The 26,172-nt window shown below is 39.1% G+C and overlaps 1 protein-coding gene across 38 annotated transcripts in view; it reads right to left on the bottom strand.

Annotated features, from left to right (window-relative positions):
• Nucleotides 1–370: 370 nt before the first annotated feature.
• The window catches only part of Nrxn3 (neurexin 3), a 1,618,001-nt gene continuing 1,592,199 nt past the window's right edge, over nucleotides 371–26,172 (bottom strand). For 11 of the 38 annotated variants that reach the window (XM_087552049.1, XM_087552052.1, XM_087552058.1 and 8 more), the window contains one exon: nucleotides 371–3,530. In XM_087552049.1, coding sequence (XP_087408175.1) covers nucleotides 2,908–3,530 — 623 coding nt within the window. In that variant the 3' untranslated portion in view covers nucleotides 371–2,907. 38 annotated transcript variants of the gene reach the window in all.

Below are 26,172 nucleotides of genomic sequence, written 5' to 3'. Positions count from 1 at the left end.
GCTTCTCCTTCCCCTCTTTGTCCATCACAGCAATCAAAAACCTCACAGAGAGTGAGGATTAACTTATCCCATGAATAGGCCCTTCAGATCACTCGGTAATCAGTACATGGTCAGAACAGCCTAGAGCACATGAAAGTGGTTCCAGTTTCCTCAATTCTTTTTTTTTTCTTTTCTTTTTTTTTTTTTTTTGTTCTTTTTTTCGGAGCTGGGGACCGAACCCAGGGCCTTGTGCTTCCTAGGCAAGCGCTCTACCACTGAGCTAAATTCCCAACCCCAGTTTCCTCAATTCTTAATTAAAATATGACATACTTAGCTGTGTGCCCGATCTTTTACCAGTGTTAAGAAAATAAACATGAACCGTCACACAGGGTTTTGGGAAGAACATTTTATTGCTAAGCATATCCTTGAACGAAAAAGCAAATGGGAAATAAAAGAGAAAAGGAAAAACAAAACAAAACAAAACAAAAAAAGCAGGAACATCACAACGTTATGAAAAAAATCTCTTTCAGGGTCTGCAAAGAACACAACAGGAATCCGATGAAAGCTCGCATACAGAATGCACAGGTTCCCGTAAAACTGTCCAGATATTAACTTACACTAAAAGGAATATAACAAATGAGATTTTACTCCGATTTTAAAAAAAAATGGAAAGAAAGGAGAAGGTCAGTTCACAAGATCTCACGACTCCAAGAACAGCAATCCGTCACAGACATCGAGATATAATCAACTTCATATGGGCTGGGCCATTTATCTAAAATCGTGCTTTGATACTCTTTTACAGTCCTGTCTTTTTAATGACAACAACCAAAAAAAAAAAAAAAGGGAAACTCTTAACACATTGAGATCTCGGATAAGGAGGAACACCACTTTCCATACACATCAGTGAAGGCTTGCCATTGTTTAAACTGCGCCTTCTGCCCCATGTCTTTAGGATAATTGTTTTTCAAAGTCAAATATTCATGCAACTTACAAAGACCAGCAAGAGTAGATTTCTAAATCTAAACAGCTGATTGGTTTTCATCTGTACAAGAGAAATCGCATACGCCTGCCCCTCCAGATGACACACCTCGCCTCTGTGCGAGCATGTGTCCTGTTTTATCTTCTTGCTTTTTGAATGGCTATGGCAACGAAACCAGTTTGTTTATTATTATTTTTTTTTACTCTGTACATTGCTTCCTCTTTACAAAAAGAAGACAGAAAGAGAATGGAACACAAACCGAATAAACAGACAGAAAGGAAATAACAGTTCTTAAAGCGGTATGTACATACACGACTGAGGGGTTATACCAGCAAAAATGTAGTAAAATATGTAAACAAAATCTGAGAAGTTTCTGTTGTCTGTTGTTTAAATTCTCTTTGACACAGTTAACTGTGACAAAATGAAAAAGAAACTCACACTTTCTTCACATTTTAAGGTTTACTTTTTTGTTGTTTTGTTATTTTTTCTTTTAAAATAACATTCTCATTCCACTTCAAGACTTTAACAGGTTTCTGTGTCAGTCATCCCACCAAACATACCATGATAAATATATCTGTATATATATTTATTTATATATATTATACTATTAAATTCCTTTTTGTGTGTGTGTCACAGCAGCTTTATTCATTTATTTATTTGTCTTTTAAAAAAAGATTGGGCGAAGGGAGACATGAGGAGATGGAAAGGATTTACTCACATCAGGCTACAAAGTTAAACCACATGGAAACCATTATCATGTCGAGGGGTGGGGAATAACTATGACTTTCACACTCGGCCATGACGCGGCTTGTGTGACCATTTGTGGTTGCATTACGAGTTGGGAACTCCCCTGCAGTCAGTCTGTAGAAACAGATGCTAGCATTGTCTTTTCGTTTTTGTTTTGTGTTTTTTTTTTCTTTGTTTACATGCATTTCACAGACCCAGTCCACCCCCTTTCCCTTCTTTCCTTCCCTTGGAAAGGCTCTGCTTTAATTTGTGAGGCTTATGTTTGCCCTGTTCACACAGTTTGGGTTGATGGACAGGGACAGTATTTGTTAAGTGAAACCAAGACACCAGCCCCAAAACCCATCTGTCGTAGGTTTGAATGGCAAATATTGGAATTAGATCTTGGGGACCTGCTTTGCAAACGGATTATCATTCACCACATGGGTTCACCAAAGCATTAGGAAACTAACGATTGATTCTAGAGACACCACAACCTGCTACGTGGAGTGAATGCCATGGTTGAGTTTGAGTTCATATGGCAAGAGTCTCATACTTTTTTTTCTGAGTAATTCTTTTTCCTTCTCTTCTTACGTGCAGTCATTGTCAAAAAATAAATGAAAACCCAAAAGTTATTTTCCCCTCAGGTCTTGGAAAGTTACACGCACACTGGTCAGAACCAGATAAGGGTATTTCTGGGTTTTTTTTTTTTTTTTGTATTGTTTTGTTTGTATTTTTTTAAAGCATTTTTCTTTTCTCATTTTTTTGTTTTTGTTTTTTTACATAATTAAACAAACAAACAAAAATAAGCCAACATTGTTACAGTCGAGAGTCACAAACATCATTACAGACTCACTTGGATCGAAGGAACAAGTAAGTCACATAGTCTTCTACCCCTTTCAAAAGGTCCCGGAGAGAAGGAAGCTTCCAAAGTCAAGTGGAGTCATGGACTTGCTCCAGGGCACTAAGTGTGTGCTTTATGATACAGCAGGGCAGAGAGAATTTTCTGTCTTCAGGCAAAGGCTATGACCTTGCACCATGGCTCACCATTACAGAGAGATACACCATCGTATGTGTCCTTTTAAAAATGGTTTTTCCCACCATAGTCGTGGTATACCCCATCTCACAGAACATATCCAACAAGTTAAATCTCATTGTCAAAGTATTCAGGTGTGTGTATAGAAATAATTCTGTTTTCAATTCGCATACGACTGGTGGTGTGATGTTTACACATAATACTCCTTGTCCTTGTTTTTCTGTTTCTTATGGCCGCTCTTGGAGCTGGCTTGTTTCTCCTTCATGAGCGTGCCGTTGCTCTGGGCCGAGTTGCTGATGTAGTTCCTCGTCTCGTCCACTTGATAGGACCCCTCGTCCCTGTTCCTGTACTTGTACATGGCGTACAGGAGGATCAAGATGCAGAGGGCGGCAGCAGCCACAATGCCGACGACCATCCCTGTTGTACTGCTGGACTCCCGGATCACCTCTGAGGCCCCCGGAACCCGTCTGATTCCTGGCTCCGTGGGGTTTGCTGTGGGCACATTACGGAACATGGGGGAAGTAATTAGTGGGCTCTTCAGTTTGGTGCTGTCTAGCTCATAGGCAGTGGGCAACGGAAGCAAGACTATATCAGGCTGGGGTTTGAGATCACGGTTATTCATTTTGCCAGCTGGCAATTTGGGCACCATCCCAGACGAGGAGGACGCTGTGAAGCGGATCAGCTCAGGGGACAAAGAGGTGGTTGTAGTTCTACTAGTTTCCGAGACTTTGTTAGGTCTAAAGTCCTTGGATTCCCACTTGGGCGCATGCGCTTTGTAGCCACCTTCGAAGATTGAAGTGGAAAGACTCTTATCTGTTACCAAGGAGAAGGTGGTGTAAAAATCTTCATCATCAGTAGGGGGCAGGTTAGAGTCAAAGGTTTCCCCTGAGCCATACCCAGATATCACCAAGCCATCATCATCACAACCATCGCTGCCTTGGTCCGACAAGCAAGGTAACCCCGCCTCAGAGGTCATGGACAGGGAATCTTTGGTGGTCTCAATAATGGTGAGGAGGGGGCGGAAGGTAGGGGGGAGTGTAATGGAGGGTACACGAGTAGCAATAGGAGGGGTAGCTAAAGGGTCTTCTACAAGAAGAGGAATAACTAATTCACCTCCTGGGATTGAAAAGAAAAAAAGACATAATTAGTACAGGCATAAACACAGTTCATCGTTACTCTAACGAATGCGGGGCAGAGGTTATGCTGCTGAAATTACTATAAAATAAGCTGCATCTGCATAGGGGTAATTTCTGGCTATTGCCTTATTATTCTGGGCCGAGATCGAGCTCATTATATGCTTCTACCTACCCAACATTTGGAAGCTTGAAATCAGAGTCTTAGATCTTAAAGATACTCTCAAGTGATTTCGAGTGGCAGAATTCAAACAGGCTGGTTTCAGGCTCTTCTGGCAAGATGATGACTTTCAGGCATTAATATTCTTAGGAACACTAAGAAGACTTCACGTGTGTGTGTGTGTGTGTGTGTGTGTGTGTGTGTGTGTGTGTGTGTGTGTGTTACATATACAGCGAGCTTTATTTATGGCTGCATCAATATGCATGTAACATTTCTTTACGGCTTTCTTGGTTTCTATCTTTTAGCTCTCAGGAGCATGGAAATGATCTATTTTCCATTTTACTGAGACCAAGATCAAGACCAAAGAACTCGAAAAGTTTTCCTGTATTGCCTTGGGGCTGTACTAATTTCCCATTAGCTAAGAGACAAGTCCAAACAAGAGGCTTAAATGTTCGTCCTGATGCACTTTGATTATGTATCTCTTGGAACTCCCTTGACTGGGAAAATGACAACTTGCCTTACATTAGCATGAGATGTATCTTGTGTATTCAAGGCTTTTAGGTTATAGGAAACATAGGCTGAGCTAGAAGCTCCATTTTAAAAATGCAGAGTCTAGATATCCATGACTGGCTGGAAACTCATGTTTAGGTTGAAAAAAATTGACTTAGCAAAGTCAGTTTTGAAATCAGTGGTTCTTTATTAGAGTGGATATATATATATATATATATATATATATATATATCCATGTGTGTGTGTGTGTGTGTGTATTTGTATATATATACTAGTTTACCCAGAAAGCTTCATTATTATATGATTACTAAGCATGTGGACAGCAGGGGAAAAGCAATTTAAGAATACTTCATAAAAACATGGTTTCTTGCACATCACAGATGCAAGGAATACTCTGCCAAGGCAGAGTATGAGGCTGACATTTTCCTCCCATGTCTTCAAGACAAAGTCTCTTTGGCATCTCTGTTTGACTGAAGCAGAGCAATTTCAAGAAGTCACCACTTGTGCCTTGTCGCTGCATTTGTTCTAGAAAGATAAAGTCTAGCCATAACCTAAAATTGTTTTAAATCATAGATTCTTTTCAAATTCCACAGAGAGATGCACTGAGACAGTTTTCAGGTGGAATAACTTTTAGTAACTCTGGCTTCCTGCCGGGGGGTGGGGGTGGGGGGAGCTGAGACAGGATATCCAACAGTGAGCAACTCATCAGAGGAGATCTACTTTCCTCTGTTTAGAGCAAAAGCAGGCTCTGAGATGAGGAGGAGTCTCTGGACTTAAGGGAGAGGGATCTCTGGACCTAAGAAGATTAGAGAAGGTAGGAGCAGGTTATATGGTTTGGCCCTTTTCCTGTACAGGAGCAGTGTCTGGGATCTAACCAAACTCACTCCCAGGAATAGCATAATTTCACTCTCCAGTTAGAAAGTTGAGATGATGATACCATACTCTCAGAAGGCTCTTTCTGAGCTGAACTTAAGGCCCTTTTATGTGCTGCTATCGGTAGCTATTTTACTGAGATGAGATGGCTAGGGTATGTTTGTGCCTCTGCTAATAAATATGCCCATTGTTCAGATACCCTCGTCCTCTATTAGCAACAAAGCCTGACTGGGATTTGCAGCAGGTTCAATACTGCAGGCTTCCAGGGACATTCTGGAGCGTCAAGCCTTTAAGTTTACACTGTCTGCCATGATTCTTCCTATAATGCTTCATTCTTAGAACAGTTCTACTTGGCATCCCACGGCTTCTATCTTTAAACACCACCTGTGGTCCAGGAATACTGCATCTATGCTCTCTGGACATGTCCAGGTATGTTAAGAGGAGGGTCTGGGGGGTTGGGGATTTAGCTCAGTGGTAGAGCGCTTGCCTAGGAAGCGCAAGGCCCTGGGTTCGGTCCCCAGCTCTGAAAAAAAAAAAAAGAGGAGGGTCTGGTAGCAACCACACAAAAATCTTTGGCTGCTTCCTTATCTAGCCAATAATTGTGGTCCCCAGCAAGAACTGGTTGGTCAGGGGGAAATGGATATAATTTCAGAATCATTCAGAATGGCAGGGACAATAGAAAATTGTATGATTATTTCCCACTTAACAGATACTTTTGTTTTATGAAGGGAAGAAAAGCAAGTATCTTCGCAAGAATCTCAAGATAGTCTGTAGTCTGGTGTGTCAGCTTGAGTTTCGATTCTGCTCTCAGAGTTTGAACCGATTGAGCAAAATGATCTTTGCATGGTTTGCAGAACTTCGGGTTTGCTTTGCTAGGCCAGTATGCCTTTTTTTTTTTCATTGTGAACATATATAATTCATATACCTTGCGACTTAGTTAATACATAATTTACACACTTTTGCTAGTTTTTATAAATGGGATTTGGAGCGCAATTCCCTAAAGGTAAGCTAGCCCTAAAAACTAATCTTGCACAAACTATTTTTCTTACATTTGTAGGGGTATGGAAAGGCATGCATGTGCTGTGTTCAAGGTGATCTAGGTAGAGGGCAGTGTTTGGATGGAAGTTTGCAGCCATGAGGAAGAAGTGCAACTTTACTTTCCAGGACAGAACAAGACTGGGTGTTCTTTTCAATAAAAAAGTGAGTTGTCTCCTTTCTCTGCCTCTGTGGTGTGTGTGAATGTGTGTGTGTGTGTGTGTGTGTGTGTGTGTAGGTGTGTGTGTGTGTATGTGTGTGTATGTGTGTGTGTGTGTGTGTGTGTGTGAGAGAGAGAGAGAGAGAGAGAGAGACAGACAGACAGACAGACAGACAGACACAGGGACAGACACAGAGAGACAGCAATAATGAGAGACAGAGAGAGACAGAGACAGAAAGTGAGAGACAGAGAGAGACAGAGAGACAGAGAGAAAGAGAGAGAGAGAGAGACAGAGACAGACAGAGACAGACACAGAGACAGACACAGAAACAGACGCAGAGAGACAGCAATAATAAGAGACAGAGAGACACAGAGAGAGAGACAAAGGCAGAAAGTGAGAGACAGAGAGACACAGAGACAGACACAGAAACAGACGCAGAGAGACAGCAATAATAAGAGACAGAGAGACACAGAGGAAGAGAGAGAGAGAGAGAGAGAGAGAGAGAGAGAGAGAGAGAGAGAGAGAGAGAATGGCACACATGTGGCATAGGCTGTGTGTTGTAGTCAGAGGACAATTTTCAGAACTGGTGCTGTATTTTTGCATTGTTGTGGCAGAGTCTCTTCTTTGTGGCTGCCATGTGTGCTCTAGGGTAGCACATCCTCAAGCCTCCAGGCTACTGACTCTCCTGTCCAAGCTACACTCATAGGTATGCAGAAATTACAATATAAGATATCAACCCCGCAGTTTGGTGGGTTCTGGGGGCACAGAACTCAGGTTGTCAGGCTTGGGATCCAGATGCTTTTACCTGCAGCTGTCTCGTTAACCTTGGGTTCCCTTTAATCCTGGCTAACAGGAATAAATCTTCAGCATATGACTTTATTACCAACATAAAAACCTGAGTTGTATGTTCCTTATGGCTACAACAGAAACAGACCTCTTAAGCAAGGGAGGAGACCATATTGAAGAAGAATAATTTGTGAGTCTGAGAAGACATTCATTTAAATATAAATCCAAACTCTTTGACCTTCAAGTAAGAAAAGATCACTGTCTTCATGATCACTAGAGGGCATTTGTTTGCTTTTGACTGTACCGCCTGAAACACTCAACTAAAGACTTAAATTCAACCATTTTTTCCCTTTGTTTTCTCTTTTCAATTCTTGCTAGAGCTTCATGGGATTGTTTTGAAAAAAATCTAGAAAACTTGTTTAGCTTACAGTTGAATCGGACCATTCCCTTTTGCTTTGCTTTTCTCATTCAACAGCCCAGCAAGTATCTGTGATTTCAAACCAAAGTAAAAATCCAAACTTTCCAAATCGTATAGATAGAGGGCTTTAACGCTTCCTAACTGGCAGTTTCTAAAGGTCTACCGAGTTTCAAAGTGACGTGAGATCAGTTTATTTTAAAAAGAACACGATGGGTATCACGTCCTAAGAAAGATCTGGAAATCTTTCAGAACTATCTTCCCTTTCCTTCAACATTTTTTTTATCCTGGACTTGTAGTGATAAGACATTATAAACAATGCCCTCTGCCAAGAAAGTCTGAGGCCAAAATTTGCTGGTCTCTACTTTCTGAAATTGTAGAAGCTTTGATATTTTTCTCTCTTGGCACTGCCAGGAATTAAGGTTGTCCGGAGTTTGAAATGAAGCTGCCAGTTTTGGGAGGATGATTATTACAAACGGGAATTATTACAGAGTAGGTAAAAAAAAAAACTTTCAGGTAGCTGTAGACATGAGAACTGCCTGGAATAGGCACATGGGTTAGGGTGTATAATTATGTTTAAATATTTAATGTGAATGTGTACATGCATCTGAATATGTCTGTGTGATTGTTGTATGTGGTAATATTCATGTGTCTGAAGGGGTATGAGCATCTGTACACAAGTGCAGATGTCCTCTAGAACTGCCGTATTTCTCTGAGGTAAAGTCCCAGAAATTGGAGCTTATGTTCCTCTTCTAGGCTGGCAACCTCTGCTCTCCATGGTGCTGGGTTTTCAGGTATACATACGGCACCTGATCCAACTTGTTTAGGTGTTGAGATCTGAATTTGGATCCTCATGGTCATAGAGCAAACAAACCCATGTAGGTATTGCCTATCCCCCTAGCTCTGTTATCAGTTTTAGCATGAATTTTTGTCTTTTAAGAATTGAAATGAATTCAGTATGTATTCAACCCTCTGTATTTATGGGCTCAGCAGTCAAGGATTCAAGGGACCGCAGATAGAAATGCCCCTCCCCCTAGTGTCTGCACTGAATATGTGCAGATTATTTTTCCTATCCTACCCCTAAAATACATCTAGTCTAACAACTTTGCACAGCCTGGGCATTGTATTTGCTATTTTAACTAATACAGAGAATACTTAAAGACCAAGGAAGCTATTCATAGGTTCTATGCAAATTATGCCTCTTGTTTTCTTTTGGACATCAGATATAGGTGTGTTGTCCAAGCTGCTCTCAAAATTCTGGGCTCAAGCAAGAACCTTGGCTTTACAAGTAGCCAGGATAATAGTTATAAACTAATATACCTGGCTGACTATGATATTTTGCTTAAGAGATTGTCTGAGTTTCCTTCCCTGTTGCTGTGAGAAAGTCTTCTAACAAAAGCCATTTGAAAGAGGAAACGTTTGTTTTGGCTCACGGTTCAAGGTTCCAGTCTGTCATGGAGGCATATTACAGCAGGTAGGAGCTTCAGGGAGCTGGTCACATCGCATTGGAATCATTAACACGGAATGCTTGTGATCAGTTTACCTCTCTTAGTTTTAGATAGTCCAAGATCCTGACCCAGGGAATGCTGCCACTCACAGTGGATGAGTCTTCCTATCTCAGTTAACCCGGTCACAATAATCCCTTACGAGTGTGCTCAGAAGCCCGTTTCCCAGGAACTTAACTATACACAAATGTTGGTATTAGAAAGGCATCTAGAACTGATCCTTCAGGTCAACTGATCCAAGAGGGCATAAAGATATTCATGTATTCGTGTATCCACCTCATATGAGGTGAGGGGGCAGAGGATATATTTCTTAGGAATGATGTAATAGCTAATGATATGCCCCTCCTTCGTGAAGACTATGTAATCACCTGTGTCTAAGCTTAGAAAGTATTCACACAGTCACGTCTAATATTAACAGTCAGAGAGATATGAAACCTGGAATATATCAAAATCCTAATGTTTTATGCCATCTCTAAAATTTTCCTTTGGTTTAGAATAAGAACTATCTGTATTCTTCAATGTTAGCATCTTAAAATCAAGAATATACATTTTTCTTTTGACAAGGCTGTGCTTTCCCTTAAACTAGAGAGCTCACTAGGGATATAAAAGGTCTATTTTAGCCCCGAAGGCTGCCCTGCTTTTTTGCTCTACGAGTGTATTTATAGATATATAATTCATGCCTCTAGGGCTGATATCCAGCAAAAGGGTCTGTCTGCCATTGCAAAAGCCAGTGTATTAAAAATTCAATAGAACTCTTCTGAACTGTGAGGATGTTGTCAGTGGTGGCGAATGCAGTGGGTCATCTTTAAAAAAGAGAGAGAGAGAGAGAGAGAGAGAGAGTGAGAGAGAGAAAGAAAAATCAAGAGCAGCATGAAGTTTCAATGTGGCTCCGGCCTTTCTGCCTCTCTGGAGACAGCTGACTCTGAAAGGTCATAAACATACAAATAGAATGATGCTAGGCGGAGAGCCTCCAGAGACAACTCCATGCTCCAATTGCTGGGACCTCTTATGTCTATTTCAGTTCTTTACCTTATCTCTGATTTGCATTATTCTAATCCACTCAATACATAAAGACACTCATTTACATATTTGGCGTCATAGGAGGGAGTACTTCAATGCACAGATATGCTGAAGCCTTTAACCATTAAATGGTTCTACATTGGTGACCTTCATAGAAAAAAAAAACTTTGATCTGGACAAACACAGTCAGCACTTGGTAGAGAAAACACCGGTAAAACTTGTATCAAAGGAGAGAAATTTATCTTTAACACGATGAAATTCTTTAGTTAAACCCTCTAAGTTTAACACATACATACACACACACACACACACACACACACACACACACACACACACTCGTACATACAAACACACACATACACACATACACACTCCTAAAAATAGTAAATGGTTTATCTGGAAAGAGTTTAATTCAGAAAAGCTACCAAATCTGTTTTTTCCATATGTCTAAGAATAATGAGTCCAAACAGCTTGATGTAATTATGTGTAGTAAACCAGGGGATGCCAAGTGAAGTTTTCATTTTCTTATGACTTACAAGCTTTTATTCTGAACTCATTTAGCCTGGACTCATGTTAGCATTGGAATTACACTTATAAGCCACAAGAATTGGTTATCTTCCTTCAACTCCAAGGAAAATGGGAATAATAACAGAGTCTGCTCCATGTCACTAAACACTGTATGCCACCCAGAAATGCTTTGCTATTTTTATTAACGTTTTGACCTATAGACATCCCAGTCATTGATCAGTTTCTCTGTCCTTTATAATGCAATGGGCTTATAGGCAAAGATACAAATACTCAGGGTTCAAGAGGTAATTTTAATAATAGACTTTGTGGAAAGATTCATAATCGTTCAAAGATCTTGTATTTGGAAAAAATGATTAACTTCTAACAACATTGATAGTTTTTTTTCCAACAAACATAAAAGCCTTTAATATGATTAGGTATATTAACATCCCCTTTTTAGAGAATTCTATCTTTTAAAACTGAAATTCTATTCAATATGTCAAGCTGCATAAAATTTCCTGAACTGAGGTGAAGAGAGCCCATTCATTAAAGTTACCAGGCTGAAAACACTTCTTCTATTCACCACTCACTTTGATATTTCTAATAACGGTTTCAGATAACAGTGCTATCTAGAATTAGAGTTATAACACGTGACTTCTTCATTTAAGAGATTGCATGGTGCCTCTCACCAGCCTTGAGCTTGTGATGTGCAGCTGCTACACTGAGCCGAACAACCTTAAGGTCGAGGCATTGTCTCCACCCAGAGTTACGTAACCGTGATACCTACCCAGGTACTTTCTACATCAAAGATGAATTATCTGCATCTTCTTGGAACAAGCATAAGATGCCTATGAGGCTTACCTGATTAAATCCTTCTGGATGAATAGAAAGGGCAAAGGAGAGTGAGACAAAGGAGAGGAGAGGGGAAGAAGGGAGGGAGGATGCTTGAGCTTTCTCCCTGTGTGTACATGATGCCATGTGCTTTTGCCAGAAGTCGGTGTATTCATGGGAAGGCATCAATATCATAGCACAACTCTGTAAACACCTGGGATTCTTGATGTCTTTATTCTGAGTAAAATTGATTTTGTAGCCTGTGGTGAAGATGATAGTGTAATCCTGGAGAACCACTCTACCATAGTCACTTGAGAGTACCTTATTTCCCCTTTGCTGAAAGAAAAATAAGATAAAGGGCTGATTTCCCTGAATATCTTCTAAGGAATTAAATTAAGGATGAAATTACCACTGATGATACTTGGAACTAACTCAAGTCAATTTGGGGGTTGGGGGGGGAGGAGCCATGCCTTCCATTTGCTGTAACCAATTTTAATATCCCACTTTAAAGCAACCAATACTGTAAAGGCTTTAAAGTCTGTGGCTAAAAATAAGCTTAATAAGCTTAGAGCAAGACTGGACTTCTTTCAGTTGATGAGAACTGGCTCTTTAATTAAAAGTAGAACTCCTATTGACTATTGAATGCAATTCAGCACAAATCAGAAGAGTGAAAATAATGCAAAAAGGCCAAAATAAAATAACATACTTAATATACTTTTCAAAATCATACATATAGAAGAAAATAAAACCAACATCATAGCGAAAACAAATTCAGCAGAAGAGCAAATAATGTCAAAAAGGCATTCGTAGTATTAAAACACAAAGCAAAATAACAACATAGAAGCGAGAGAGAGAGAGAGAGAGAGAGAGAGAGAGAGAGAGAGAGCGCTCAGAATTTCAACATAGGTAACACAATTGAAATTATAACAGAAAAGCATACCATATTAATTTATAGTCAACTTACATCAACAAATTGCCCGCATGTTTTTTGGCATGGAAGAAAAAATTTACAAAAGAAAGTTGTGTAAGAATGCTCTTGGACAAATAGAATTGCCACATTCTTGAAAGTTGCTTTTTTTTGTTGTTGTAGTTGCTGTTGTTGTTGTTATTGTTGTTATTTCTTAAAAACTTTTGAGCAAAATGTCTAGTTTTTCAGATATAGTAATTTACAACAGAGGATGATACAGGGAGGCAACAACACAAACATTCACACCACATAACATGAAAAGAAAAAAATCTGCACTTTAACAAGTTTTACTTTGGAGGGACTTAGGATGGGCATTGGTTTTTAAATTTAAAATAATTCTTCTTTCTAGGACTGAAAGTGAAAAAAATTATAATTTGCCTTAAAAAAATATCTATGCATCTATAGGATTTGGAATGAATTTCTTCATTGTTAGTTTCAGATAAATATTTAGATTTGTATTGTCTTTTTGACAAATTTTGAGATTTTTCTTAATTTAGGGGGGTGGATGACAGCACATAAATTTTAACAACGCTAAAGAAGGGGGGAGCATGGGAAAGAAGGGGTGCGGAAAGGGGAGGGGTGTGTCTATGAGTGTACTACACAGGAGATGAAGATGAGAAGGGTAAATGTGTAAGTGAGTCGCCATGTCCATGTAAGGGCGGCACGGAGTGATCTAGCTGCATTAGAGCTTCTGGCTGTAAGGAAGGGATGGGCAATATACAAAAACAAATGAGCCTACACATGCCCATCTACGGAAATCAAGAACAGAACTCTAACACTGACAATCTCACACACCCTAAGCTGCAACTTCTTCAACATGCAATTACTACGAAATCATTACAGTTGCATCATGAGATTTTTCAAATCATAAAAGCACTTAAACTGTTTTTTCTCCTCCTCCTCCTCAAAATAGACACAGTACATAAAATAATATCGCTAATACTCAAGATCAGAAGGTTAAAAGCAAAATCAAGGAGACTAGAGTTATGCATTCAAGTAGAACAACTTCATCGGCAGCCACGCAGCCTCATCTAAAGCTGGGAGTAGAGAGCTCCACAGAGCAGATGAAGGGTAGTGTCAAGCGGAGAGCCCATAGACTGGGCTGCTCCTGAGTCCTCTGTATAGAAATGGTAGGGTCTAATGCTATTGTCCACCTTGCACAAGCCACCCATGATTTGTACTACTGCCAATGAGACCGGGTCATCTGAAAGATGAGGATGTGAGGTTCTGCAGCTGAAGTTGTCCCATATATAAAGAAAGAGCGTGAAAAAAATCTGCAGAAAACAATTCATAACTTTCTCTAATCATTTTGGAAAATCAACTCTAAAGACAAAGATCTAGCAGTTAAAAAGAAATACATTGATATTTATATATATAATACAAAAACATTTAATTTCCAAACAAGAAGGGAGAAAATAACAAAAAATGGGTTTTTGGTTTTTTTTTTTTTTTTTGCTTTTTTTTTTAAAGAGATGAACAACCAGATGCACACGCTGAGAAGGCACAGACAGAGCAGTCAGGGGACATGGCTTTATATTCATGTTGATTTTGCTGGTTATTATTTGATTATTTTAGATTTGGATCACTGATCCCCCTTTTGTGACAGCCAAAATTGAAAATAAATTCTGATATTTCTTTGGAAGTTGCATTTTGATTTTGTTTCTCTTAAAAAAAATAAAAAGGGCGTGCCGTCTGGATGTACGTCCTAAGAAGACAGTTCAAAGAGAAGGCAGGTACTGTCTATCACCCTTGAACAGTTGGGATGCCAATCAAGTTAACGCATGCTTAAAGTAAGTTGCATTTAGGGGAAATAGAAAAACAGAACAACCAGCTGGGTTAGGTAGAGAGGTCAGCAAGACGAAACCAATTTGGGGTGGGAAAGAGAGCAACTGAGTTTTGATTCATGCTTTTCCAGTAGGGGTGAAAGACATCAGAAGACTTCCTTTCAGATTTCAGGTGCAGTGTGTGTCTCTGTCTCTGTCTCTGTCTCTGTCTCTGTCTCTGTCTCTCTCTCTCTCTCTCTCTCTCTCTGTGTATATGTGTGTGTGTGTGTGTGTGTGTGTGTGTGTGTGTGTGTGTGTGTGTGTGTGTGTGTGCAGTAGGGGGACTGTAGTGAAATGAAAATATAGCAGCTCTCGAGTTGTTCGGAACTTCTTCGGGAGACTTGCCTAGAAGGCAGAGTTTGTAAGGTGTTCCAGGACTACAGTAGGTAGCATGACTTCGTGAGTATTCTTTTTCCTCCAAACTGAAAGAGTACCTACCAATGTACTTGCCTACTGAACAGAAGAAAAAACTAATGTTACTTTTAGTAATAGTGTCAAAACTTCTCTATGCTCCACAGACGACATTATCAGCATCAGTATCTCCAATGCTGAGCAAAATGCATTGTGCCTGAAGTAAATGGTGTCAGTTTTCTAGAGACTAATTTGAGAGAGAAAACATTACATTCAATCTACATTAAGAAAAGTAGACAAGAGCCTGTGAGTATCTCAAACCTGTGTGTCCATGTATGTGTATGGTATGTGTGTGAGCATTGAGGGATAGATATTTGAAAAAGGATGAAAGGGAAGTTTTACAAATGGCCTCATCCCCTACTGGAAGAGATCACTGAATTTATAATCATCACTATATCCCTGTAAGAACTATAATTTTCAACCAAGGACTGGGAAACCCGGGTAGGCGAACCCCAAAGGTAAGAAGACGCTTGAGAGCACTTGGGTCTGACAGCCAATTCCAACCATTTCAAATAACCCCTTTGGGTAGCTTTGACAAATTGAATAAATTTTGAAAATGAGGCCAACTTCTGCCCCTCAGGAGACGCCCCTTTTATTATTTTATTTTAAACAGAATTGTAGTAATATGTCCCCATGGGTCAGTCCGTACCAAGATTTTTAGTCTCTGGTTTAATAATGTTAATCATTATTTTTGGAACTTCACAAAGTGCAGTTGGAATGTTTCTACATGGAAGGAAGACAATTCCAATATTAAAATAAAAAGGAAAACCCTTGTTGTCATTTGGTTGAGTTTTGGACTATCAGTTTTAATAGTGAGTTTTATTTCATGAGAAAAATCTGGGAAGTGCTAAGGTAACTGATTTTAGTGCACCAATCCAATGACTCTCACATAAGACTTCATTTGGTAATTGTTACATAGAAAAGCTTTTTGTTTCACATGTCACTATTGAAAGCAGAAAACAAAGCTTGTGCAAAGACTGAAGAATGCGGTTCTCAGGGTATTCAAATTCCAAAAATAATGGGTGGTGTTTGCAGGAATCTATCATCAGTTGGGGTCCCCTAAGGTTTGTGTGGAGTAATTTACTTATTTCAAAAATGCTTGTTTTACAACACATACAAAGTAGGACACCACTTATTCTCCAGAAATCACTGGTTTGGACAATTCAACATGCTAAAATTTAGAGTTGGCACTTTGCAAATTAATAAAAAAATGGATAAGTATCTTTTTAAATCCATGGAAGCCATAATTTCAAATGAAGCCAACACACCCTGGATGTAGAGAGCATATCAATTTTTATAATACAAGTTAGTATCCAATCATTAGTAGCCAAATTTGAAACTGCTTTGCTCTCTAATACAATATGCAAAATAAAATTATTAATCATTCTTTGTCATTGCATAGATTCATGCTTATTGTTCATTGTCTATCTACACTCACTTTGAATTTTCAAAAGTATATGTTATATATTTATAGCTCTCCTCAATGTTAATAATGTGTTTCAGTTATATTTGCCTTTGAGAACAATTTAAAACAACATATTTGGATGCAATCGTTTTTATCTCAGCATGTCCTAATAGCCCCCATCAAAATGGAAAATATAATGCATACAAAGAAAGTACTATAAGTTGCAATTTCACAGATCAGAATTCATCGTGGAAAACTCTCTTCAACTGAAGGCATACGTTTGTAAACTACTGGGTCAAGGTGGAGCTGGACAAGCTGATGGATATAGTCAGGAAGCTTGAGTTCAAGTCTTACCTATCTTGGATGCAGGTTCCTCTTTCTAAAAGACATGTCTCAAACATGAGAAGATAAAGAGCCAATGGCGAAGCTGAAATGAATACCACTAATTTCAATAAGTCCTTGACTTTCCCTCTTTGAAACTTAGAGCAGCACCAAGAACTTGAGAGATCCCAGACTTGAAGTAAGATTTTCAAATTGTTTGCAGTAGATTTCTAAAGAAAGACTTCATGCCTGCCCCTCCCATAGATATCCAGAGATATTGTTGAATGATAATAATTTTTTCATATCTACCCAATAGGGAGGATTCTCATGGGAGAAAGAATGAATCAATTCTACATCACACATTGGCCAAAAATGAAAATGTTGGCTTTGCACAGATGTGGAATCAGAAGAAAATGAGTCTGGCTAAGATCTTTTCGTCAGTGTGAGCCTTCTTATACCTTGACATGTCATAGCATCTTTCCCAGGCACACTGTGACAAAACTAGCTTTACATATGGTACTTGTTCCTGTGTAAAAATATTTAATATTTTGTAAATGCTAAACAAAAGGTTCATGCATTGTTTGTTCCAGACTCATTTTCCACACCTAAGTATTGTAGGTAGGAAGAGAGAGAGGCTAAGTTCTCCACATAGAAGAGTGCAGACATCATCAAATCCAATACTCAGAACTGCATTTCTGTGTTAATTATCTCAGGTTTATTCTACCTCCATTTTCCAACTTATGAGAGTAGATAAGAATGCATAAGGTGTTATTATATCTTAAAAATTAGTAAGATAGCCGAGCCTACAGATAGCACGAAATGTTTAGACATGGGAGGGGGAGGACCTTAAAGTAAGGATTATATTCATCTGAGTTTTAACCTTTTTCTTTAGATCTATTCTGCAATCTCTATTCTTCTTGTGAATACACTCTATCCTGAATTGACTATTAACTATTAATTCTGTGTTCTAGCAAGCTTAATTTGTTTTCTTATATATCTCAGATTAATTCTAAACAATTTGAGGGGCAGGATAGTGTCTTCCTGTTCACATTTATTTTCACACAAAGTAGAAAACACTTACTCAATTGCTTATTTGAATAATTTGAATTGCTTACCTCTCTGTCCTCACCCTAGCCTCTATATTTCATGAAGGCAGTCACATTGACATCACTGAAGTGAGTTGATTTCTGATTGAACTCTCATACAGAGAATGGAGACATTGAGTCAGAAACCCTACATATTACTCTTATCTGTACTACAGAAAACCTTATTAGATATTCAACAAATTCATTCATACTATTGAGTCTATTTCCTCAATAGTACCATGCAAAGATTATGATGTATGCTCAATTAGTCTACCTCACAGAGTGAATTTGCACAGCTATGAAGATTTTAAATGTGAAAGTGTTTTTAAATTCTAAAGGGCTTTACACATGGTTGCTACTACTATCTTCAAGGACCGTTAGCAGCAGCATATTCAACAGCAGAAGCTGGGTCCCGGGCAATCAAGGTCAATGTTATTTCAAACATGATCCTTAAAGTGTTTACTTCAGTAACAAAGTCTCACCTCAATCTGAAAGCCTGACTGTTACAGCCATAATAATGTCTTTCCAACTTTGTTTACACTTCTTCCACTAATATTGCCTGCTTTCTTTCTTTCCTTTCTGTCTGTCTGTCTGTCTTCCTTCCTTCCTTTCTTATTAGTTATTTTATTTATTTACATTTCAAACGTTATCCTCCTTTCCAATTTCCCCTCCACAAGTCCCCTATCACCTCCTCCCTCCCCTCCACATTTATGAGGATGCTCCCCCACCTGCCCACCTGCTCCTGCCTCAACAACCTAGCATTCTTCTATCCTGGGACATCAAGCCTTCACAGAACCAAGGGGCTCCCTCCTAGTGATGCCAGATAAGGCAATCCTCGGCTACATATCCAGCTGGAGCCATGGGTACCCACTGTGTACTCTTTGGTTAGTAGTTTAGTCCCTGGGAGTTTGAGGGTTCTGCTTGGTTAATATTGTTGTTCTTCTTAGGAGGTTGGAAACTCTTTCAGTTCCTACAGTTCTGACTCTAACTTCCCCACTGGGATCCCACCCCACCCCCGCACTCAGTCCAATGTTTGGCTTTTAACATCCGCATCTGTATTGGTCCGGCTCTGGTAGAGCCTCTCAGGAGACCATTATACTGGGCTCCTGTCAGTAAACACTTCTTGGCATCAGCAATAGTGTCTGGGATTGGTGTCAGCAGATGGGATGGATCCCTGACTGGGCCAGTCTCTGGATGGCCTTGCCTTGGATGCTACAGTACTACTCAGTAGGGAGAAGAGAATATTCTCTGAGAAGTAGAGTGAGAGAGGGATCTGGGAGGGAGAGAGGAGGGAGAGTGAAAAGTGGGGCAGTTCAGATATGGGAGGAGATGAGAAAGAAGTACAAAGGGTCAGGAATCTGAAAATGGGTGTGTAGTAGTGAGGGAGGGGGAACTGATGGTAGCATCTAGAAAGTCCCAGATACCAGGGACCCAAGAGGTTCCTAGGACCCTTCCTAAACAGGAAGTTTAGCCAAAATACCCAGCAAACGGGAGATAGAACCTGTAGAGACCATATCCAGTGGATAGGCACGGCCCCCAGTTGAGGAATGCAGCCACCCAACCACCTCAAAAATATTAATTGAGAATTCCTCCTGTCAAGAGGAAACATTGCCTTCTTAATGCTTAACTCACTCACCTTTAAATGGTGAGTGTGTGTTATTTACACATGAAATATTATAGCTAGTTTATTACACCTGTGTAGGTTAGAAACAAGCTCCAACGAGGTCATATTTAAATGAATTTTCACCAGGAACTATTATTGTATAGTAAAACAACAGACCTCAAAGGAGACTGTGGTCCTCTGTCTAACAATCTGTGTAGACCGAGTCCTGGTATTATTTAAGACACAAAGAGAGATGAAAACAAAAAGAGAAAACTCCTCAAACCCTTTGAAAACAATCCTGGTCAACACTAGTACAATGAGGTAAAATGAAAACACGAGAGAATGAAGTTTGAGGAAGTATTTCAGTTTCTTTTTTTTTTCCCCAAAGTGTTCAATGCCAGTTAAGGTGCACAAATGAGAAAAACCCATTTAAAAATGGCCAAAAGTTTTGTGGGTATGTGAAGGGTGTTTGTTTTTATTATTGTTTTGCTTTGGTGGTAATCAGTTACCCCATCTTCTTTGTCTTGCTTCTATGTAGATTTAGGGTTTACAGGTGCATGCTGCATATTATAATATAGGTGAGATAAAACACCCATTTTTATCAATATTTAAAAATCACTTCATGCTAGTCAGTGATGGATGTTCTATCTGAGATGATTTTTCTCTCCAGCTGAATAGTATAAGATTGGATAATCTGTCTTTTCCCTACCCTTATTGCACTCATCCAGCCAACTCTTAGCTAGTCCTAGACTTAGCTTTGGGGTCCTATTCCCAATGAGCAAACACTGTTTTCTTTGATGTTCTCCTGACACCTTGTAATAGGCCCAGAATGAACAGAATCAATAGAACTAAGAATCAAGAGCTCTGAGATCATCAACCAAAATAAGTATTTTCCCTTTAGGCTGATTTTCTAAAGGATTTTGTCATAGAGGTAAGAAAGTCACCAACATACTTATGGTTTCTTAAATTTTAGTGACCCAGTCTGGCCCTTAGCTTTAAAACATCATAGATAGGACAGGAATTTCTAGTTCAAAACTCTGGTAACAATTTTAACTTCCCATATCTGCTTATCTACACAATATTTCAACTTTGATAATCTAAGAGGCACCCTGAATTCAGCTCCAGCTGACATTGGATGTTACACCTTTATCCTTCACCCATCCAAGACCCTCTCGTCTTTGGACTTGACTCACTGAGCAGCACTCCAGGAAGACATTTTACTTGAGTCTCTGGCTAACATTGCCTTAAGAAAGTATTCCTTCCAAATTTCTTTCATAAATTCCAAATGCATATTCCAAGGGGAAAGCCTCAAATAAACTCTTCCTTTGTGTACAAAAGTGTCTGTTTTTCTTTAGTCTCAATACCTGACCCCAGGTAGTGTAAGTGACCCCAATCCATTGTTTGGTGTCTATGATCGTCTACTATTTCCGCTTTTAAAATTAAAGTTGATTAGGTAATTAATATTTAGTTTTATGTGTATGGGTGTTTTGCTTCCATGTATGTCTGTGTATCAAAGTGTACCTGACGTTCACAGAAGCCAGGAGAAGTCTAAATCCTCTGCATTCAGTTATGAGCAGCAGTATAAGTGCTGTGAATTAATCTAGGTCCTCTGAAAGAGCAGCAAATGCTCTTAACCATTGAGCCCCCCCCAACCCCTACTTTGGTTCCCCAAACTGCATTTTCTATATGGAGGCCAGAGTGACTCTCAAAATCATATAAGAACAATTTTGTATAGCAAAGAAAATAACAAAATGAAAAGGCAAGCAACAGACTAATAAAAAATGACAATCCTATTTCCAAAGAGTTAATATGCTAAGATTTGTAGAGAAATTCCATGATTAGTAATGTGAAGACAAATACAACAATTACAAAATACAAAAATGGGTAAGGGGTGCAGATAAGCACTTCTTCAAAACCATAAAAATGTCCAACCAGCAAAAGAGAAATGGTTAATAGAGAGCATTAGGGTAAATGAAATTAAAAAAAAGAGGAAGAAAGAAAGAGAGACAGAAAGAAACAAAGAAACAGAGAGACATAGATTCAGAGAGCAAGAGTGAGGGAGTGAGAGAGAGCAAGAGAGAGCGAGAGAGTGAGAGAGAGAGCAAGAGAGAGCGAGAGAGTGAGAAAGGGAGAGAGGGGGAGGGAGAAAAATACTACATGATGCCACTTGTACGTAAAATAAGAATAAAATCAACAACCCAATATTCAGATAGAAGGTGAAGCGGTTATCAAAGGAGTGAAGACAGACAAAGAAATAAGATAGTATAGACCAAAAATAGAAAGTAACAGATATGCAGAATCAACAATCTAGAAGTCTCAGTTCAACAGGGGGACAAAAGTTAATGATAGTATCTTAGCTAAATGAGTACATTATAAGTTCCCTTGTCACAGGGGGAAGCTAGGTAACTAGCCACGATAAATGTGTTTGTCTTGAGTAAGTCTTTCAGTAATTATGTACTGTAACTATTTCTATGTATATTGTAAAAGTCTGTTACATACATTAAGATATCATAACATGCAGATTAAGTCACTTTGCTCCCTCAGAGTCCCACAAGTTTCTCCAAACAGAAACTGTATGTTTTTATTTACCAGGCAAGTTCTATGAATTGTGCTCGCCGGCTCCAGCCTTATTTTCCAGGGCTTCTCCTGACCCTTGGGTCACACTTTTTGATTCTGTCTCAGGAAAACACATCTCTTTGATCCTTCTCTGGATGGCCCTTTCAGTGACTGAGTTCTCTCCTGCACTTCGTCATTCTCCTCTAAGCCTTTGGGGTCTTTCTTCGCTAGTAAAATGGCTTCCCACTATGTACTCGTCCTTCTATATAGGATTTACAAGCTAACTCTTTCCCATGTATCTTTGTTCCTTATGGGAACACAGGTTTCATAAGAGCAGAGACGTTGTATCCTTGTGTACTATCCTTAGTTTAGTCACAGACATATAGTGTAACTCGGGAAATTACACTGAGATAGGCAACCATGCTCCCAGAAGCCTGAAAGTCCCCTTCCAAGGGAGACCATTCACTTTTATTACAGAGCCTTTCATAGCTCCTAGCATGGTGCTCTGCTCCCACAAGGCAGGGAGTTGATGTTTCATAAGCAAAGCATTGAGCTATTGCTATCTGTGTATTGTTTTTCTTTCATTTGCTTTTTTTCTAAGCCAGAAAGAACTTCCTAACCAGACCTTCCCATCCACAGGTAGCTTAAAATTCCTTCTGAAATATACAATGCCTTCTATTAACTTCTTGCCACCTTTATTTACTGGGACGGGGATAGATATTAAAAGTGCAAGGTCTCCTTTGCAGCAAGATCCTGCAATGTTTTGTTCTTTATCTCTGTGAGTAATTTGCCATATAAAGATAGGATAACATGTACATAGAAATGGAGCTATTTAATATTGATGACTGTCTTCAGGCAATGGAATAATGGGCCACACAAATTTTTACCAGAGAACGGGTGACCAGGATGAGCACAGGCTTCCTTTTGTTATCCTTTCCTGCTGGGGTCTTGAAGCTCTGAAAAGCAGAACTGGGCAGCAGTGGGACATTTAATCTGGACTGGTACTATGATAGCTCAGAGTCATGTCTACATAGTAATGAATTATTCAAGAAGGCTTACTTTGATTCTGCTTTCTAGAGAACTGATCTATTCTGGCCTTAAGTCGAGAATTTTGACCATGGTTTTATTGGTGTTCCGTGGGTCATAGCAATAAGACATTGCTTATGTGTTGCCTTTCCTTTGCAAGAGACTAAATTTTAGTTTAGTTTCCTTTTATTTTGCTTTGTTTTGAGATAGGGATTTTCTGGGTAGGCTCAGCAATCCTGGAACTCTTTATGTAGACCAGGCTGGCCTCAAAGAAAGAAATCCTCCTGCCTCTGCCTCCTGAGCATTAGAAGTAAGTGTGAGCACTGCCATCACTCAGGTAGAAACATGAATTCTCTAAGTTATCCACTGGAGATAATTAAGCTGGACAACATAGTACAATAAAACTCCTTTTATCATTTACTCTGAATCTATCTTTATTGCAAAGAATGTGGGGATTATAAAATCAATTAGACTACCATGCTTTTTTAGTGAATGGAAATTAGCCCTATGGAAACAAAATGAAAATCTTGCCCAGGACCCATGCCCAGGACCCATGCACTTGACATAGTAGAGATGTATTATGACTTTACGGATTTGACTCCATCCAAACTAAGCTTCATGTGGTGTCTTATGGGAGGAGTCTTTAAAGGTGCTCACACAGTCATAGCTTAGCTTTATTCTTTTTTAAGATACTGCAAATCAAGAAGGAAGGTGTAAAAGAGTTCTTAGTTATTCAAAAATATCAATGAACTTAGGTGTCTAGATCAGCTAAGACAAGTGTTTTTTGGTCAAATAGATGTGATGAAGAAAATGGTTGGCATAGTGACTTCCTTTAACATATGAGAAAGAACATATAAATTATAATTGTGGCTAAGTTGTCGTCATTTAGTTTAAGCATTAATTAATAATGAGACTTCTAGGGGAAAGTGTTTTTAAGAGTATTGATAACTGAGTCTGCCAGTTATTCTTATAGTGTAAGAATAAATGTAAATGATTTATCTAAGCATTAAAGTTGTATCCTAAATATCAGTGAATCGGGGCTTCAATAAGCTAAATTATTTATTCAGAATCACACAACTGGGAAGACAGATAGCTATACCTGAACATGACCCTATCAGTTCTTAGTGCAACTGCAATGCCACTTTTAAACAAATACTCAACTTTTTGTCTAATGTTCTTAAAAAAATAAACATTCCATTCTCCACAAAAATTGAAAAGTATACGTAAGTTAGTCTTAGACACAAAAAGTCCCACAGAGCGATGTGGTGGTCCTAGGATCATTAGAGATACATTTCACACAGATTGGAGATATATTGGAGTCATAACAACATAATGAGAATTGATACCCAGATGGGACTGAAGACTTTGTTCCATATTCTGAGGGGGATCTGGCCCATGCTAAGTCAATCTTTCAGATAAAGACAATAGGGGCAGAATGGCAGGGAGAGACCCTGAAGCTAGAATTTTAAAAATTCTCCTATGGTGTTTTGTTTTGTTTTGCTTTGTTTTGTTTTGCTTTGTTTTGGTAGGGATAATGTTTATACTCACTATAGGAAGATGTGTCTCTTTCCTTTCTTGCCTACCTGAGACACGTTGTGATAGGTTAAAATAAAAACCCTGTGTCCTATAGCAAAAGGCACGATAAAGTTGGGACATGCAGCAGATTGGTTAAAATAAAAACCCTATGTCCTGTAGCAAAAAACAGAATAAGTGTTGAGACACCTGGCAAAGATGGGGACTCTGGAAAAGAGTCAGGTTGGGAGATTTACTACCAAAATGTGGAGGTAGTTGGAAACTGAGGAGAGGTAACCAGCCATGTGGCAGAACTTTGATTAATATAAATGAAATAATTGAGTTATGGGTTGGTTGGGAACAAGCCTAGCGTAAGTCCAAAGTTTAGTATAATGAAAATAGGCTTCCCTGTCATTATTCAGGAACTGGGGCGAGCCTAAAAAGGCCAGTGGTTACAGCTTTTCTACAAAATCCGTTTGGAATCAGCATTCTAAATTCCGTTATATTTACTCTTTTAATCTGGAAAGGATGCAGAGTAGGCCTTGGTTGATACAGGAGGGAATTAAAAAAAAGAGAGAGAATGATCCTTTCATGGTAGCTACCTCAGCTGTGACCTTACTTTAAATGTCTGCCATAAACCATAAGCATTCCTGTTTGTACTATGCATGCACATTGCACTGAGAATTGACTCAACTAGAAGATAAGATATAGACCACACTTTCAAAAACACAACGAGGCTAATAACTATCTTCCTGGCAGAACAAAAGTTATCTAATGGTTTTTAAGGAATAGAATTTGGAACTAAACAATAAGTATTCTTTCATATTCTGTCTATTCTGGGATTATTGTTGGGAAAGCTTTGGTTGTCAAATAAGTAATGAGGTAATGTGCAGTTTGATTGGTTGGCCACTTCTTCAATGAATTCTGATGAAATCACCTGTGTTCTCTGGCTGTTTCTGTCCTATCTGATGACATTTCATGTATAAATTCATACTACACCCTCATTAGTCACTGACTATACACAAAGTTCTTAAAAGCACCCTAAACCAGATGCTCGAAGATAGGATCATTTCTGTTTATTTCTTAGTATTTTATTCTGCATGTTAACTCTTTTAAACCAGGTTATGGAAAGACATTGTTTTGTTGTTTGGACTGATCCTGTATTAGGTTCTAGGAGGAAAGTACAAACCATGAGGGAGTCTCTTTTGCTAAGAGCTATGTAATCAAACTAAACTCAGAAATAGACGAGAGAGAGAGAGAGAGAGAGAGAGAGAGAGAGAGAGAGAGAGAGAGAGAGAGAGAGAGAGAGAGAGGCGGGGCGGGGAAGAGTCAATATTTTTTTTGAGCCAGCATAGAAAGGAAGTTCCTTCCTTTAAAACCCTGTAAGATAAGCAACTCCCCAATCACAACTTTGCTTCTTGCTCCCTGTTTCTGGTCTCTTCATCATGTTTGCCCTCTGAAGCAGCTCATTACGTTTTATAGCATGACGGGAGACTTGATGTTACAGTGATGGATATGGCCAATAAATCTTGCATTGAATTTTGTTGCGATTGTGTCTGTTGGCAGAATTGAATGTATGAGTCGCACGAATCATTGTAGAACATTGAGAAAAGCGTCTTTTGAATGTGTGGAGTATGTATGGTTTTTTTTTTTCTTAATTTTCTGAAATGTGTCTCTAAGTGACTTAGCCTGACAATTTGACTTGCTTGCCTGGGTAGAGAGCCCCAAGGATTCACATGTTTGGACCTCTCCAGTGCTCATATTACAAGCATGTTTCCCAGCACCAACCATTTTTACATAGATGCTCAGG

Source organism: Rattus norvegicus, chromosome 6 (genome assembly GCF_021556685.1).
Source record: "Rattus norvegicus strain SHRSP/BbbUtx chromosome 6, alternate assembly SHRSP_T2T, whole genome shotgun sequence".
Taxonomy (NCBI): domain Eukaryota; kingdom Metazoa; phylum Chordata; class Mammalia; order Rodentia; family Muridae; genus Rattus; species Rattus norvegicus.
Note: the sequence above shows the minus strand (reverse complement) of the source record. Positions and strands in the feature narration are given on the sequence as shown.